General features: G+C 41.6%; 1 protein-coding gene and 1 long non-coding RNA gene across 3 annotated transcripts in view; one reads left to right on the plus strand and one right to left on the minus strand.

Moving 5' to 3' along the window:
• Positions 1-1,923, minus strand: part of LOC140907628 (uncharacterized) — a 47,055-nt gene extending 45,132 nt beyond the window's left edge. The window contains exon 1 of the long non-coding RNA XR_012157555.2: positions 1,441-1,923. This is a non-coding gene — a long non-coding RNA (uncharacterized LOC140907628). The remainder of the gene's footprint in view (positions 1-1,440) is intronic.
• LOC140907627 (1-aminocyclopropane-1-carboxylate synthase-like protein 1) overlaps positions 402-17,561 on the plus strand; it is a 35,483-nt gene continuing 18,323 nt past the window's right edge. Inside the window, exons 1-8 of one of the 2 annotated variants that reach the window (XM_073333968.2) lie at positions 402-1,753; positions 3,426-3,485; positions 6,033-6,103; positions 7,811-7,880; positions 9,117-9,183; positions 10,668-10,765; positions 12,039-12,116; positions 15,848-15,948. In XM_073333968.2, the coding sequence (XP_073190069.1) occupies positions 1,607-1,753; positions 3,426-3,485; positions 6,033-6,103; positions 7,811-7,880; positions 9,117-9,183; positions 10,668-10,765; positions 12,039-12,116; positions 15,848-15,948 (692 nt within the window). In that variant the 5' untranslated portion in view covers positions 402-1,606. The remainder of the gene's footprint in view (positions 1,754-3,425; positions 3,486-6,032; positions 6,104-7,810; positions 7,881-9,116; positions 9,184-10,667; positions 10,766-12,038; positions 12,117-15,847; positions 15,949-17,561) is intronic. The other variant, XM_073333967.2, reaches the window with a different exon arrangement.

The following is a 17,561-nucleotide window of genomic DNA, read 5'->3' on the forward strand; positions in this document are numbered from 1 at the left end:
TAAACCTGTACCTGTTTTCTAGTATATGGGGCTCAGCAGATATGAAGGTAAAATCTCTGTATTGACAAGTGACGCTCCACCTTTTAAGCCACTCATCTGTTCTGGAGGTACAGAGCACTTTTTCTAAGACCAGTAATAAGGATGATACTCAAGCCAAGGTCAAAGTATTAATTAAAAAAAAAGAACATTATGTTGTGGTCTATCTGAATCCTAGGGTTTTCTTCTCCATGTCAAAAATACCATTGTCTCAGCCCTATATTAGGTAAGATGCAGTCAGAACAGTCTGCTCTGCACTTAATATTTGAATTGTGCATTGGTTATGTAAAGCATACTAACTAACTCAGGCATGGTCTACCCTAAAAAGTTAAGATGATCTAGCTTCTTCACTCAGGGGTGTAAAAAATCCAGTCTGGAATAATGCAGCTAGCCTACATGACCCCCCACTGTAGCAGGTCTAGAATTCTTCCCTGGACCTAGCTACTCCCTCTTCAGAGGTGGATTACCTATGCCCATGGGAGAACCGATCCCCTTCAGATAGATCTACACTGAACCCCTAAAGTGGCACAGCTGCCGTTTTGAGTTCAGACACCCTAATTCTCACAGCACCTGGCTGAAATAAGTATTACAGTACTCCCATTTTGCAGAAGACAAAAGCAAAACAGATATTGTGACTTAGAATATCAGGGTTGGAAAGGAGGTCATCTAGTCATTTTGCTCAAAGGGGAGCCAATCCCCAATTTTTGCCCCAGATCCCTAAATGGCCCCCCCCAAGGATTGAGCTCACAACCCTAAGTTTAGCAGGCCAATGCTCAAACCACTGAGCTATCCCTCCCACCTATTTTGATTTTGCAAAAACTTTATCAAAACAGTGCACTTATTCCAAATGTGTGAATGAAAAAAGATTTCGTTATTTCCATACAAGTTTGGGTATAGACGAGCCCTTAGGGCAGGCAGCTCTGTCCTTCCTGTTTGTTGCATTAGCTCTGAAATGAGAATCTCTGGGAGGCGGGGCGAACGTCTCCCCAGCTGCACTGTAAGGCGGAAAGCACATTTCCTGTCCCTGTGAAATACTTATAATGCTGCGAAGTTCATTTAAAAGGCAATTCCAACGCCTGTATTTAATCTCCTAACATACCAGCTCAGAACCAACCCCCTGCGTTTTGCCCCAGCACCATCTGGGCTTGACGCACGTACGGGACCACCTCAGGACGCGGCCATCTGGGTGGGCCCGCCGGAGGAGAGGGACTGTGCCAGGGGGTCTGCGGCCTTCCGTGTCCCGACGGCGCGGGAGAGGCTCGGGGACAGGCCCTGGCACCCGGCGATGCTCAGCGTCTCCCCAGCTAGCCCAGGGCCGGGCCGCGGGAGGGCCCTAGGGGGCTCTGGCCTGCAGCTTCCGGAAAGCCGAAGTCAGGGCGGGAGACTGCGAGGGGCGGTCCTCACCTCAGGGCACCCTGGGCCGGGCGCTGTGAGGACTGGGGGCGGCTCCAGCTGACGGGGCGGGGCGGCTTGTCCCTCTCAGCATCCCGGCCTGAAAGGCGCCGCCTTCCCGCCGCCTCTGTCCCTTCTTCCTTTGTCTGGACGCCGGCAGGGCCGCTGTGGGCGCAGGATGAGCAGCGGCAGCGCAGGCGGCGATGGTCGGGCAGCGGCTCTCTCCGCCCGGGGCTCCCGCATCGCCAGCGGCGCCCGGGGCCTGCTGGACAAAGGCTTCGACTTGTACATCGCGGACCCCTTCGACCGGGACCGCAACCCGCGGGTGAGGGGAGCCGGCCGGGCACAGCCCCGCTTCCGGCGGGGGGGGACTGAGGAGTCCCGCAGGTTTGGGGGCGTCCGTCCCTCCGAGCGGGGAGAGGGCGAAGGGGCCCGCGACACGGGGATGGGCGCTGCGGAAGAGCGTTCCCTCCCTGGAGCCGGTGCCGGCAGACGGCAGGGGTCGTTAGGCGGTGGCTGGGGAAGCAGGCAGGGGGCCAGCCATCCATGGGAGCTGCTGACAGGGCCCCCGTCGCCCCGATATCAGAGCCCCGCACAGGGTTGTATGCCCCCGCCCCCCCGTGAGGCTGCAGTTCCCTTACCCCCCTTGCCCACACCGGGAAGCGAGGCTCCCCGGCTATGTTCACACCGCGGCGGGGGCGGGGGGGAGAGGGAGTGACTTGCCCAAGGAGCAGGGCATTGAACACAGGGCACCAGAGTCCCAGGTTGGCAACCTAAGCGCTGGAGCCTCCTTCCCGGCCACCTGTGGTGGTTGAGCGGGGCCGGGGAGGTCGGGGCTTAATCTGTGCCAGGCTGCGCCCTGGACCCGCTAGGGTTGGTAGTTCATAGCCCCGGCACCTCGGGGCTTGCCACGTCCGTTCTGAAAGGGAAAAAATAATATTTGAGCCCTGGCACCTGTTTCGTTACAAATTAAGCGCTGTGTGTAGGGTTCCTCGCGATTCCTAAAGCCGGGCTGTAAAACGGCCCCCTGTGAACGGGGCTGCTGCCGGGTGACTAGGAGTAGAGACGCAAGGCGGGAGGGAGGGGGAGAGCGAGACGCATTGTTGTTGCTGTTCGCTGTGGATGGTGCGGCTGAGCCAGTCTGGGCACGGTGGTTCAAACTGGTTTGTGCCAGTAATACTATGATGACGTTATTCGCTGCCCCGAAATCACCCTAACAAGGAGGTGCTGCTGCTGCTCCTGCCTTTCCCTCTGCTCCCTCTCTGTTTGCCTCGTGTCAGAAGAACATGAGCGTGTCTGCTGCACCGTTGCATAATGAGACCACTTCCCTGCCCCAGCAACCAATGTTATGTATTGTTTGGTGTTATATTCCGACAGGATTAGGAATAATCAGTGTTCTATATTGTGAGAGCATTCATTTGCTAGCGCACAGATGGATGCCAGCAAACAATTCCAGCTCCTTTGATTCCATTTCCAGAGGCTAGTGGTTTTTCTGATACAAACAAGGTTTCTTGTTGTCCAGAGCAGAGTGAATTGTGTCAGGCTATTGGCACAGTTGTCAGCCGCAAACAATCAAAAACAGAATGTTAACTTAAAAATCATGAGAGCTTAAAAAATAAAATGTAGGGTTCTCTTTATTTGCTTCCTAGTTTTTGAGCCTTTATGAGTAACATTTTCAAGCTTTTCTCCACAACTAGGAGAACTAGAAACTTAGTTTAATTTTAAATGAAACTGAGATTCTCACATAATCACCTGGCTTCAGGAGTTGAGGCTTTAAGAAAAGCACCAAATATCCCAAGGCTTATGATAAAATAGCCTGTCACAGTTATTCTCAACTCTGGCAATCTTTCATACTGGACTCTGGCTAACAGGTTTGGGCCACTGAGTTGGAGATATGGTAGTAAATGTTTCAGGCCCTTCCTATAAAGACAAAGGGAATACAAACTGGATTATTTTTAGATAACCTCAGTTGTTTAATACCTGTCATTTTCTTTCAGGGCATTTTGAATTTGGGAACAAGCGAGAACAAACTTTGCTATGATTTAATACAGGAAAGAGTAAGTGGATATGAATAATTTGGAATTATGGATTTTGACCTATAGAATGGTATTGCAGCTGTCAGTTGAATTTTAATAATGGTGTGGTGTTTTACAGATGAATAATTTAGAACAGAATAAATAATGCCTTTAATTATCTCTAGCTAATCGATAGCATTATGATAAACAACTTTTTTAAAAAACCATGCTATATACTTAATATTTGTATAGTCAGATACACTTAGCAAAGTAATATAACAATGAAAAGTGTGGCTCTGGCTGAGAGCCAAAACCATTTTCTTTTAAATTTGCCTAAGCAACATCATTCAGATTTTTAAAAAATGTTCAATCCAAAGTGTTCATTTATGTTTAGATAGAAATAATTTAAAGTACTCTTCTCATTTAATCCAAAAAAAAAATTGTTTGGAGATTATTTTTTTTTATGAGAGAAATTACTGAGTACTCTATCATGTGGTTTGATTCTCTCCTGGGGGAGCCAAAACTCTTACCTAGAATGGAAAGCATTCTTTATGTTGGAATTATGTATTGATTTTAAGCAAAACTATTTTTAAAAAGTAAGTAATTTTCTGTATACCAGTCCAGATTTCAGGCTGCAGTGCTGCATAAAGGCAATTTTTATTATCTGAAAAATGATAATATAAAAATGGCACCTTTTTAAGTGAGAAAGTAACTTTTAAAAAAAAGTTTGTTAGCCTTGCTTAGCTAGCACAGCTATGGAAAAATAAACTAGATTTTATTTTGGGTCACACCGCAGCAAAATTAATTTTCAATTGTAGTGCCAGCTTGTGCTTTCATTTAGACTTGTTCATCCATACTAAAAGTCACTGAAATTGCACGGATGCAATTTGTTCTGCAGAATCTTTATTACTGATGTCAGTGCTTGATTTGTAGATCTCAAGGTGTGTTGGCAGGCCTGACCATTTGGGGGAGGAAATATTTTTTTAATAACATGAAATCTGTGCAAATTTTAGCTATACGTAGTTGACCCAGTAAATATGGAACTGCACATTGTCTTTATTAGTCACTTTTCAGACTAGATTCACATTTTAAAATACAAAAATCTAACCCAGTTGCTTCGGCTATTTCTTAACTGTACCAGGTAAAATTATTGTCTCCTTCCCAACCAACTGAGAAGCTAAGTTATGCACCATAGGCGCCGACTTCCCCTTTAGCTCGGGGGTGCTTGACTCCACCCAGACCCCGCCCCCACTCCATCCCTTCCCCCAAGTCCCCGCCCACCACAACTCTTCCCACTCTGCTCCCATCCCGCTCTTCCCCACCTCCTCCCCCAAGCGCACCCCCTTCCTGCTCCTCCTCCTCTCTCCCGAAGGTTCCTACGCACTGCGAAACAGCTGTTCGCAGCAGGTGGGAGATACTGGGAGAAAGGGGGAGATGTTGGTCAGCAGGGCAGGCAGGAGGCGCTGAGAGGGAGGGGGAGTAGCTGGTCTGCAGGGCCACCAGCAGGCGGGAGGCGCTGGGAGGAAGTGGGGAGCTTGGCTGCCGGTGTGTGCTGCTGAACAGCACCTGCTAATTTTTCTGTGTGGGAGCTCCAGCCTTGGAGCACCCACGGAGTCGACACCTATGGGGGCGCCCCTCCCCCAGCCCCAACTCAGCCCCAAACCTGTCGCAGCTTGGGGAGGGGCGGCCTGAAGCAAGTCCCGGCCTGGATTGGCTGGGGGTGGGGCGCCTATCACATGGCCCCAGCCCAGGTGCTGCAGAGGGAAGAGAGAGCTGGGTGGAGTCCTCTCTCCCCGCCTTAGCCCCGGAGCACCCTCCTGCACTCCAAACCCCTCATTCCTGGCCCCACCCCAGAGCCCGCACCCCCAGCCAGAACCCTCACCCTATTTGCCCCAAACCCTCTCCCCCAGCCCTGAGCCCCTCATCCCCAACCCACCCCAGAGCCCGCACCCCCAGCTGGATCCCTCATACCCCTCACCCCAACCCTCTGCCCCAGCCCTGAGCACCCTCCCACACTCCAAACCCCTCTGCCCCACCCCCACCCCATGAATTTTGTTATGTGCACCAATATGAAAGTGAAGTGTCACACATCACCTCCATATTGGTGCACATAACAAAATTCATTCTGCACATGTGTGGGAAAAATTAGAGGGAACACTGCTGAGAAGGTAATTAAACACAATTGACCTTTCATTTTTAAAATAATGCTGCACCTCCTGTAAATATTAAAAGAAAATGGTGGAGATTTTGGTGTGAATTCAAACAGTAATTATAGAATCTCTGAGATTAGTACTAGTATATTTTCACGCAGCAATGTGTTGGATTTAACCAGGACAGAACAATCCATAAATAACTTTTTGCTGATCTGAAGAAACTGCTGATGAGCATCTTACAAATAAAGAGATGGAAGTTTAAACTGGGAAGATGGATGTAACTCTGTAATATTAAGATTTTCCATCTCCCCATTGTTACAGAATGGTATTATGTAACTACATAGATTGTCATGTGGTTCAGTAGAACACAAACTCATAGGTAAGAATACGTTTTTCTACAGTATGTTTACGTCTTTCTGTTTTTTTATGTTAACAGCTCACAAGACCTGACATGAACTATCTGGAACCTCAACTTTTGCAATATTCTGATACACAGGGCATTGAAAGGTATGAAGTCATTAAAATATTGTCTCTTTTTCAAAATTTGGTGTGGTTTCATTTAATCTACAAACCCAGGGGTTTATACCCAGTTTAATATTAGCTGCTTGCTCTGAAGATGTTTTTCTGTTTTCTGTTGGTTTTCAAGAGTTACTTTCCTGTTTTTTTTCCAGCTCCTCTGACCTTTACCCTACCGCCTCTCCCCCAAAAAAGCATGACACCTTGCATATAGGCAGGGGAGAATGCTGTGGAGGTCCTTTCACAGCTAGTAGCAGTAATTCTCACAGGCAAACTCTGGCAGTGAACAGTTAAGCTATAACTCTGTGTTCTTCAGAGACAGAATCAGGGTGAATGCTGATCCTGTAAATATCAATGGGAATTTTGCCATTGACTTAGGTGGGGTCCGCCTGAGAATATAATCTTGATTTACTCAGATTTCACTGATTTTTGTTGCACCAGTTCTTGGGTTCCTTCCAAAAACAGGTCCCAACAGTGGAGTGGGTGCAAAGATGCATCTGCTTTTTCTAGTTACTTTTTCATACAGTTATCATAGTTCTGGGGTGGCCAAACATACTGACCCTCCAAGCCACATACAATAATCTTCAAAAGTTCAAGAGCCCAGTGTGCCTGCTTGGGGTTCAGGGCTTCAGCCCTGCAGCAAGGTGATGGGGCTAGGGCTTTCTGCCCTGTAGGGAGGGAGGTCTTGGTGTTTCAGCCCTATGGCAGGCACCCCCCTCCTGCTGAAGCCCCTAGCACCAGCATGTATGCCCCATGGGGCTGAAGCCCTGAACCACTGCAGGGCTGAAGCCCCGAGACCAGCAGTTCTCAACCTGTGACCACATGCAGCCCAATTAGCACAGAGCTGCAGCCCAGATGTGTGCTATAAGAATTCAAAATTTGCTGCTCTGGTCTGGCAGGGGGCGGGGCTGGCTGAGGGTGCGAGAGCGTAAGGCAGCCTGCAGGAGCGCTTCTGCCAGCAGGGGGCTGGCGAGTACTGCAGGGGGCGGGAGAGTGGGTGTCTGGACAGGTTGTGTGTGTGTGGGGGGGGAATTCTCGGCAGTGAGGGAGTGAGGTGCTGGAAACTAGGGGTTTGTGGGAATGCTGCAGCACCCCCAGGTTTTAGGTGGGACTCTGCTCTTGGCCCGGTTCCTCTGGTCCTGGTTGCTAGCTTGTGCCCAGTGCTCCACTCCTAGCTGCCTGGCCCCATGCCCATGGCTCAACTCCTGGCCCCGCTCTGTGGAGGGGTCTCTGGGTAGGCAAGGGGGTGCTGGGCATAGGGAACTGTGGGGCAGTTTTTTGCGGCGGGAAGAAGGGTGCTTAAGATGAACTTTAACTGTAAAAGAGCCACATGAGGCTCATGAGCCACAGTTTGGCTTCCCCTGTCATAATTGATCCACATTTATTAAAATTCTGCACCAGACAGTTTTAGTGGGAAAGAGCCTATCCAAAGCAACCTAGGCTGTGGAAGCTACAGTTGCTGGTTGTCCTTCACACCAGCCTGTTTGTTTTGGCCTACTGCATGTCTCCACCTCAAGTCCTGTAACAAGCCAGACATCTTCAGAGACTGAACTTAGTGGAACCAAAATTTGTCCATCTTTCATGAGAGTAAAAGTGTATCATGCATTTGTCCTATTCTAGATAAAGCCTATTTTATGTATTTTGATCTTTTTGTAAGAAGAATTATGTAATGCAAAGTGTTTTAATTTTGCATTTCAGCTTCAGAGAAGAAATTGCCAAATTTCTCACTGAGTATGCCAAAGCTCCAAAAGCACTGAATCCAGAGCATGTAAGAAATGAGTGCTTCATCTCTGCATCTTGCTTTTTTTAGCTATAGATATTTTCTGTACAGATTTGCTTATCTTTTAGAAGGTATTATAAAAGCATTTCCAGGAGTCTTATCAAATTTAAAATGTTCTGGATTGCAAACAACACGTGAAACTAGTTACAAACCCACTTAGTATGAAGAACTTATGCTGTTGTTCTTTGACCCTTAACTGATCTTAAATCCATGAAGTTCTAGGGCCCACTTGCTCCAGATTTATGTTGTAGGGAGGAGCTATACCCATGAGGAGGAAAACTGCAGGTTGGGTTCTGAAAGGGTTAGGGAGTTATGGCTGTATTCTTCCCACCCCCTTTACTGCCATGGAAAAACTGTGTGTGTGGAGACTATGAATTGGGTAGGAGGGAAGCAATTATGTCTCCCCAAATCATTTGCATAGGTTCCAAATTTAGAGTAATAGCTTGTGTACTTATGTATAACAAAATGAGCACTAAAATTCTTCCAGCGGTTATTGTGTAAAACTCTCATTGACTTCAGCTGGGAGCGGCATATGCACAGTAACAAGATATGGCTGCTAAAAGCTTCATTTACTTCTGGGCTCTGATATTGTAAGCAACAATATATCAAGACTTTTCTATCCACCTCTGGATAGTAGGTGTGTAGCACTCTTGAGGCCTCTCAGTTAATCTGCCTCCAGCTGCTGGGAGCTAGAAGGAGCTTTCTATATCTTCACCTCTTTCTTTCTCACACACACCACCATTGAGCCTCTGGACTGTTGGAAAGGAGGCATTATTGCAGGACTGCACATTTTGGGAAAAACTTTCAAACAGATAGTGGTTATAAATCTTTCCACTAAACCCAACTTTAGGTCTCAGTGTTGCCGCTCGTGTGTGATGTGCATGCAGGTTCAATTTAGAAGGCTGTTGACTTTTTTTAAACCAATAGTGCAAACCATCTTTTTTTTTTTTTAGTTTATTTTCAAAATATTACAAATTGTGAAGCTGGGGTTTACAATGAAATGCATTAAAAAACCTTAACTGTAGAAGCATGACCAGCTTGGATATTATATAAAACACTCTAGTTTGCAAGATCACAATCTTGCTTTACAATAATGGTTGCTTTTTAATAAAGTTCTTATCAAATCCAATTCTTGCATATTCTTTAGTTTTCTAAGTATTACATTCTAACCAGCCACAAAGGTGTTGGTAATTCTGTTGATATAATGTTGTTTACTTGTTTCAGATAGTTGTTATGAGTGGCTGTTGTGCTGTCTTTGCTACCCTTTCAACTGTGTTATGTGATCCTGGAGGTAAGCTTAAAAATAAATGTTCTTAATCTGAAAGCATTATATATACAAAAAAAAATGAAATTCACCTGTAGTTTAATGAATGTATGTCATCCACAGTGACAGTAACCTAGCTATTTATTGTATTTATATTAAAAGGGATAAAAGACACCTATCCAAGGCTCTAGGTGCCCTGACGTATGAATTACAAAAATCCCAGCAGCATTAAAATAATAATTCCAATAGAAATCCAACTAGCCACCTACAGAGATTCGTTTTCACCGCTTCATTATTACAGAAAGCATATCCTTAGTCCTCTCCAAAATCCCTGTCAAAGATCTCTTTCAGCATGCCTGGAAGGTCACCAAATCTGGGCAGTTTTGGATAATGGGAGGGAGTGAATTCCAGAGTCTCAGTGCCCTCACAGTGAACACCATGCCAGCCTCCTCCTCTCTATTATAGTGAGAGCACCCCCTCAGGCACCTATAAGATGTAAACTTTGGGGACAAGCACTGTTGCTGAATGTTCTGAAAACGTATGGAAATGTAAGTTTTCAGTGTTAAAAGCAATGGTAGTATACAGATTAATCAAAATGGCAAGCGTTACTTCTAGACTTTGTTTACATGAACCACAGAAAATATTGACTGCAAATGATAAATATAGATATAAATTAAATAAGGATATGAATAGGCTACCCTGGAAATACTGCAGTACGTAGGAATAAGTAGGATGCAAGGAAAAGAAGATTTACTTATTTCATTGCAGCACCTAAATGAGGATGGGGAGAAGGAGGAGGGAATGCAAATCTTGGAGTCAAGCCAGTGGCCATGTGTATGTTTCAAACTACTGGTTGTAAAGTTCTGAATGTAGAACATCATGACAGAAATAAAAGCTTAAATAATAAGGGAGTTGCATGGAAGTAGCTACCTTAAAAGATGGAAAAGAAAGAACATCCATTTGAAAAGGAAGTGACTGTATTGTATCTGACAATATACAACTATTGTGCTTGGATACCACAGTGAATGGTGCAGTATAAAAACCTATATACTGTATAAAAGATCAAATGGGCATTATAACATGGGGGATGCTGGCAGCTGAGTATAATACAGAAAAAGTAATTAAGATTTACAGCATTTACCTGAAGAAAAGATGGCAACAGTTGACCATTAACAAAATGATAATTTAAGAACACTCTAGTCATATGCCAGTTTTGATATTAAAGAAACACCCAGTGGGTCAGGTCACCTTCAACTCATGCTTCATAAGTGATTGTCAAAATAGAAATTGAACTAAAAATGCAACGAAAAAAACAGAAAGTGACTCGGCAAATGGAATGAATTGCTTTATGCTGGGTATCAGTAGCCATTCACTTTAGTGTGCAAAGTAGATGGTGAGAGTAGATTGGATATATATCTCTTGGAAACAACAGAGTCAGTCTGTTATTGTATAGTGAAGTAATTGATAATGAGAATGTTTAATGTTACCTCTTATTTGCATTTTTGGTTTAGATGGGTACCTTATTCCTACTCCATATTATGGTGGAATAAATTCAAAAACCTGGCTGTATGGTGGAATACAACCTGTCCATGTGCCTTTGTTTAGTGAGGTAAAACTTCAGTTTATTAAAGACTGTATTATATGTGAGCACAAAAATGTATGTTAAAGTATTTGTTTGACAGTTTCACACGGAGCATCAAAGCAACAAAAGACCACAGATTAAAGCAGGCATTGAAACTGAATTAGCCTCTCATCCTTTGATGTTTGGAGTGTTGTTATAGCCATGTTGGTCCAGGATATTCAAAAGACAAGATGCGTGAGGTCTTATCTTTTATATAACCAGCTTGTGTTGGTAAAAGAGACAAACTTTTGAGCTTACATATAGCTGTTCTTCAGTTCTGGGCTCTGTGTAAACTCAAAAGTTTGTCTCTTTCACCAGCAGAAACTGGTTCAATAAAACATATGACCTCACCCACCTAGTCTCTCATCTTTAGAGGAAGACTGTCTTGTTCAGGTTGCAGCATATTGGTTGGATGGCGTGATCAACTTTATACTTCAACTGTCTATACAGTACCTGCTCTGTTTACATGCAGAATAAGTTTTGCAGAACTGGCTGTTCACCTTTCACAAGTGTTAAATTCATTGTGTAAATGTTTATTTTCTCTAGCCCTGGAATATGTATTTCTCTCTCGAGTTGTACATTTTGGTTCACTGTGGGAAGGCGAGAGCAGTCTGGGATAAAGATAACATTTAAAAACAAAATTATTGATGTGTGGACAGGATTATTCTTGGGTTATGAATTTGGAGATGGACCTTGGTTTTGTTCCAGTAGCTTGTTTTTCCTCCTTCCTACTTGCACCATTGTTTTTGAAAACTTGCTTTGTATATGCTATTCAGCAGTCACACTTAGGGTATGTCTATGCTGCAATTAGACAATCACAGTTGGCCCGCAGCTCACATGGCAGGACTGTTCAATTGCGGTGTGGAGGTTCATGGTCAGGTTGCAGTCTGAGCTCTGGGACCCTTCTACCTCACAGGGTTCTAGAATCCAGGCTGCAGCCCAAGTCTGAATGTCTATACTGCAGTTAGACAGCCCCTTAGTCTGAGCCCCGCAAGCCTGAATCAGCTGGCATGGGCAAAGCAGGGGCTTTTAATTGGAGTGTAGACATATCCTTACAAGGTAAGGGGAGCAATAGTAACTATAGTCAGATATTGCTTTCTTCCAGAAATCACTTCTGCAAATACATATCAGATACATCCCTCTCCTCTTTAAAGCTCCCTTCCATTTAGACTGGATTATTTTAGAAACTTTAACTACTATTGTATTTGCATTATTTGGAAATGATTCCTTAACTGTTTTTTGTCGGTTTTGTCTTGCACAGGTGACTGATGAAGAAAGTCACCCTTTTCAATTAACAGTTGAAAAATTAGAGGCTGCCCTACAGAGAGCTAAAGAACAGGTAGGAATGGTATTAACTGATCTCCAGCTGTCTGTGTTTTCCCTAAGTACAATGTAAATAACTCAGTTTCGCTCAACATTGGAATGTTATTTTATCTGGCTTAAAACCCAACTGCTTAAAAGTATTACAGGCATGCGCACAACTCTGGCAACAAAAAAGACTTACATTTCCCATATAAACCAGACAATGTGATAATGTATTGAGTCTGCATCATACTACTTTGTACAGAATGAATCTTAAAATGTATGTTTTTGTAGACTTAGTTTTTCATTCACTGGGCTTACAGAAGTTTGGAGTGTAGTAAAGGCAACACATTCAGGTCTTTAAGAAGAGTAAAAGCATTACTTGAGTGGTCTGTTCAATTTAAAAAAAAAAAAAGTCTTGTCAGATTCTGAAGGGAGTCCTGTCAAGTTCCACCTAGCCAAGAGGATTGGGGACCATGAAACATGGCCTTGGTAATGGGGGATGCAAAGCCTGGAAAAACAAGAGAACACTCCTTGTAGAAAGTTATTTTTCAAGGATTTTCAAGTATTTCAAAAATACTACCTTAGTTTTCTGTTGAAGTTATATTAAATTGCCTTATTCTAAGCATTCTTGCTTGAATGACTTCAACATGGTTGCACAGTTTGTCTTGTACTCTGGGTTTCTGTCATCCTATTCTCTTTCATGTGTTTATTTTGTGATAGTCTATTACATTTTGCTGTTGCTTGTCACATAGTTTGGGCCAAAATACAACATACCTTTTAAAATTATCTGGTAGGGAATATACTTTAAATTCTAAATATCTGTAATTATTTAAATCCACACATTCATAGAAAAAACATGAAGGCATTATTTATATTGAACCTGTTTGCGGTGTTTTGCTCAATCATTCAGAAGAGGGAACACACAATAACTAGAAAACTTGTTACCAGAGCTGTGGCGGTAGCATTGATAATACTGGTTTCATAAGAAGAAAGTAAACTAAGTAGAGTTACTGTTCGGTGTTTTCTAATTAACACAGGGTGAAAAGTAACGTTTGATTAAAAGGTAAAAGACATAGTTGCAGTAGGGAAGAAAATGTTTAAGTTTCGAAGAGAGTGTTGCAAACAACAGTAAAGCCTACAAATAAAATTGCAAAACGTTTGTATCTCTTTATAGTAAATGTGTTACAAACATAGTTATAGAGTTAAACAACCTACTGAAAGTTACTAGCTTGACTTCTATATACATGAAACATTTATTTCATCATTTTCAGCACCTATCTCAAGCTGTGGGCATGTTACAGTTTAAAATAGATTATTATTTTTTTAAAAATTTGTAGTAAATTTAAACACAGTCTCTGTTAATATTTTTGACTGTCTGCTTCCTATAGTCATTTGCATCAGTGACCGGTGAAGTCTCTGTCCTCACAAGACTTATTTGCCACAGTTAACTTTCTCTGTATGAAGTGGCCACTGGTAAAAGCATTTTTGGCCATACAGAGACGTACACTTCCACTTTATTTGCTGTCCAATTTAGGTTGTAGGAAGAGCAGTTCCAACTATAGCTGGGGCTGGGATTCAGCACATAGGTGCAGTCGTACCAGATCCCAACAAAGACACGTTAGCTAACATCCCTGTGTTAGCTGTTATCCACAGGTTTTGCTATATTAATACAGTCACCTATCAGTGTTTCTGTTGGTATCATAATGCAAGCAGATTAAGCAAGACTAAGGGACCACAAGGTGGATTTAAGAGGCTCTGTCACTTAACAGTAACGTTCCAACATGTATATGTATCTGTGTATTAGACGTACCTTGGGTTTTGTCTCAAATAAAATTTCAATATTTTAAGAAACTCTTAAGTAATCCGTATTGTTGTTCTAGTACATGAAATTGTCTCTCTCTTTAACAAAAATTGCAGTACTGGAAATATTCAGTTTAACGATCTGATTGACTAAATATCAAGGGCTTTGTAGTAGCTTGAATGCAATTTTATGCAACATCTGCTAATTAATCTTGTGTTACAATTTTGTAAAGTCTTGAATTTTACATTAACTACCCTTCCAATTATAACACTTCAGTGTACTATCCATAATTCCCTCCTCCCCATACACCGAAATAGCTGTAAAAATCAGGACTTGAATAGGACACTGCTTTTTGTGTGGAAGGGTACTTAAAGTGCACTGGAATCATATATTTTGCAGGGAGAAAGTTTAGTTGTTAATATTTTATGACAAGTATCTTTCCCTTTAGGTAGTAAAGATTGTAGGATTTGGCCCAAACTTAGCCGAAAAGTCCCATAAAATCAATGGAAAATTGTTAATGTTGTATCTTAAAGGCAATTTTGCTCTTGCATGTTCAATTTTTATTTGGAAGCTTTATATTTAATGAACTTTAACTTTTAGAGACCTGTATAATTCAATCCTTATAAAATTGAAGCTGTTTTCAAGAATAATATTACAAATAACTGCTTTGGGACAATTATTACTGGAAGGTTCCAAAATAGATTTATTTCTCATTCAGTTAATGCTCATAACTCCTATTAATGTTAATGTAAATTACATATATCAAGGGGAGAATAGATTTCAATGTTCTCTCACAACCAAAAATGCATTTTCCTCTTTGTTTTTTGTCTCACGTGTGATAGAAGTTCCTTGGATTTTTGCCCTTAAAAATAACTGCCCTCCTTTGAAGTCTAGAGCGGGGTGAGAAAAATCCTCAGCAGAACCAGTTCACTAAAAACTAGATGGGGTAAACTCAAAATAGAAGTGTGGCCTAATTCCAGATTTATCCTGTACATCAATTAGTGGATGACAATTCCTCCTATTGACGTACTGTTTGAATATAACGGTTTATATTTCTTGCTATAATCATTGTAGTAATTGGCTAAGTGTGCAATATAAAACTTTTTGTTAGATAGAGAATATGTTAAATGTGTGTGCTAATTAGTATATATTGCATTAGTATTCAATGGATGAGTTTTTCCTGAGTGTCCCACTACATACTGTATAAAAATATAATATAAAAAAAAGCATTAAATTGTGTGTTCCTACTTGCGTATCTTGTGTGGGATTCTTTTCTCTACACAGTATTTACAGCCTTTTATAATTGGAGGGGAGAAAACTCTCTAAACTCTTTAGAGTTCTATTTCAAATGTACTTTCCTCCATGATTGAGCAAGACAGTTGGTTATAAGTAATTATTTACTTCAGTGTTTGTTTTAACTTTTCTAAATTCCTTTTAGGACATCAAGAAACTTAAATTTCATACTTCTACTGCCTTAGATGCTCTTAATTTTTTAAGGCAATAAGTGAAAAAATTTTACTCAAAAACTGGTTGTGAGATATGAAGGTCCAAATTCTGCTCTGTTATGTCCGTCTGTATCCTTAGTAACACCGCTGAACTCTATGGAACGATTCTAGAAGTGTAAATGAGAGCAGAATTTGGTCCATACTGCATTATAACCCTGCCTGTTGGTATTCATATTTTTATGGAACTAGGGCTAGTTCGATTTACATTTGCCAGTAAATTATTTGATATATTTCTTCGATGCTGTTAACTGAAAAGGTTGGGTAAACTAGAGAACAAGTTGCGTAGCCGGAAGTTCTTGTGTTTTAGTGGCTTATTATTAAAGAAGGATCATATGTGCTCATGTGCAACCAAGTAATTATTAATAACTTTTTATTGAAGGGGTAGCAGCTTTATAGCCTCGCTAGTCATTTGTTTGACGTCATGTTGGCGTCTCCGACTATCAGTTTTTCTTTTTTCAGGGCATCCGAGTCAGAGCATTAATCCTGATCAACCCTCACAATCCATTAGGGGACATTTACCCAGCACAGTTACTGAAAGAATGTCTAGAGTTTGCGCACAGGTTTGAGTCCTAGCGCTATTTGTTTGGGATTTAATTTCCATGATGCAATATGCTAGTTATAAAAGTCACCTTTGGTAATCTTATTTTGTTCCATTGGGCATTGACCTGTGGGAGGGGTGGTTCCTTGTAGAGTTTATTATCCCATAACTATCCTTTCTATGCAGCCTTTCTGGGGAAATTTATAAGTGAAATTACTTAAAGTGGGACCCAAGATGCTATTTCTGAATGAATAGCCCTATGCTGAGAGTTAGCTCTTTGTGCAACTAAACAAAAAGCTTTCTTGTATGCGTAGCATTGTTTCTGTGTTTAATGCATGTGTCAAAAAAATGAAAATTGGTAATTATCAAAGTCTTTAGGAGCAAGAGTGTATAATACAGATAGAACTTTCATTTGAAAAATTACCAAAATAATAACGTTATAAAATTGGCATTGTGAAAAAGGCATCTAATTGGCTAGGGAAGGTTCCAGGTATCAAGGTATCCTTCATATTGAGCTAGTTTAAGATTTATAAGTCAATTTACTCTTCCTCAGAGAAGGAAGACCCCAAAAAAGAAAGTTTCTTCTATTTTGCTTTTATTCTTCCTCTGGCCCAGAGTTCATATTCTAGGATCTAACAATTTCCTGAAGCCTGGATGGGGGAGCATTTTCCACGTTTAGCCTTTGCAATTTTGTACACATTCAAATTCAGTGAAATATCATTGGAAGTTTTGCCAAATAAGGACTGAAAAATGTGTCCTTATGCTTTTAGGTTTTCAGAGCAGCAGCAAATTTCTGATGATCTAAAATATAACAGGTTGGTATGCATTGATCAGCGCATACCAAAAATATCCTGTTTGTGAAATTATTTTTACTTTTGAAGCAAATTAACATAAAACTGTATAACTTCTGATGATCTAGTTTTCTTTCCGTGGAAATAATTGTGACAGTTAGAGTTATCAGAACTCTTATAAATTGTCAAAGCTGAATACTGCAAATTAGGGCTGTCAAAGAATTAAAAAAATGAATCGCTATTAATCGCATGACTAAAAAAATAAATCACACGATTAATTGCACTGATAAACAATAATATAATACCATTTATTTAAATATTCTGGGATGTTTTCTACATTTTCAAATATATTGATTTCAATTACAACACAGAATACAAAGTGTACAGTGCTCACTTTATACTTATTTTTTTATTATAAATATTTGCACTGTAAAAAACAAAAGAAATAGAATTTTTCAATTCACCTAATACAAGTACTGTAGTGCAATCTCTTTATCATGAAAGTTGAACTTACAAATTTAGAATTATATACCAAAAAAAACTGCATTCAAAAATGAAACAATGTAAAACTTTAGAGCCTACAAGTCCACTCAGTCCTATTTCTTGTTCAGGCAATCAATCAGACAAACAAGTACGTTTACATTTGCAGGAGATAGTGCTGCCCGCTTCTTGTACACAATGTTACCTGAAAGTGAGAATAGGTATTCTCATGGCACTATTGTAGCCAGCGTCATGAGATAATTACATGCCAGATGAGCTAAAGATTCATGAGTCCCTTCATGCTTCAGCCACCATTCCAGAGGACACGCGTCCATGCTGATGTCGGGTTCTGCTCGATAACAAT

The sequence above is a fragment of the Lepidochelys kempii genome, chromosome 2 (genome assembly GCF_965140285.1).
Source record: "Lepidochelys kempii isolate rLepKem1 chromosome 2, rLepKem1.hap1, whole genome shotgun sequence".
Classification (NCBI taxonomy): domain Eukaryota; kingdom Metazoa; phylum Chordata; order Testudines; family Cheloniidae; genus Lepidochelys; species Lepidochelys kempii.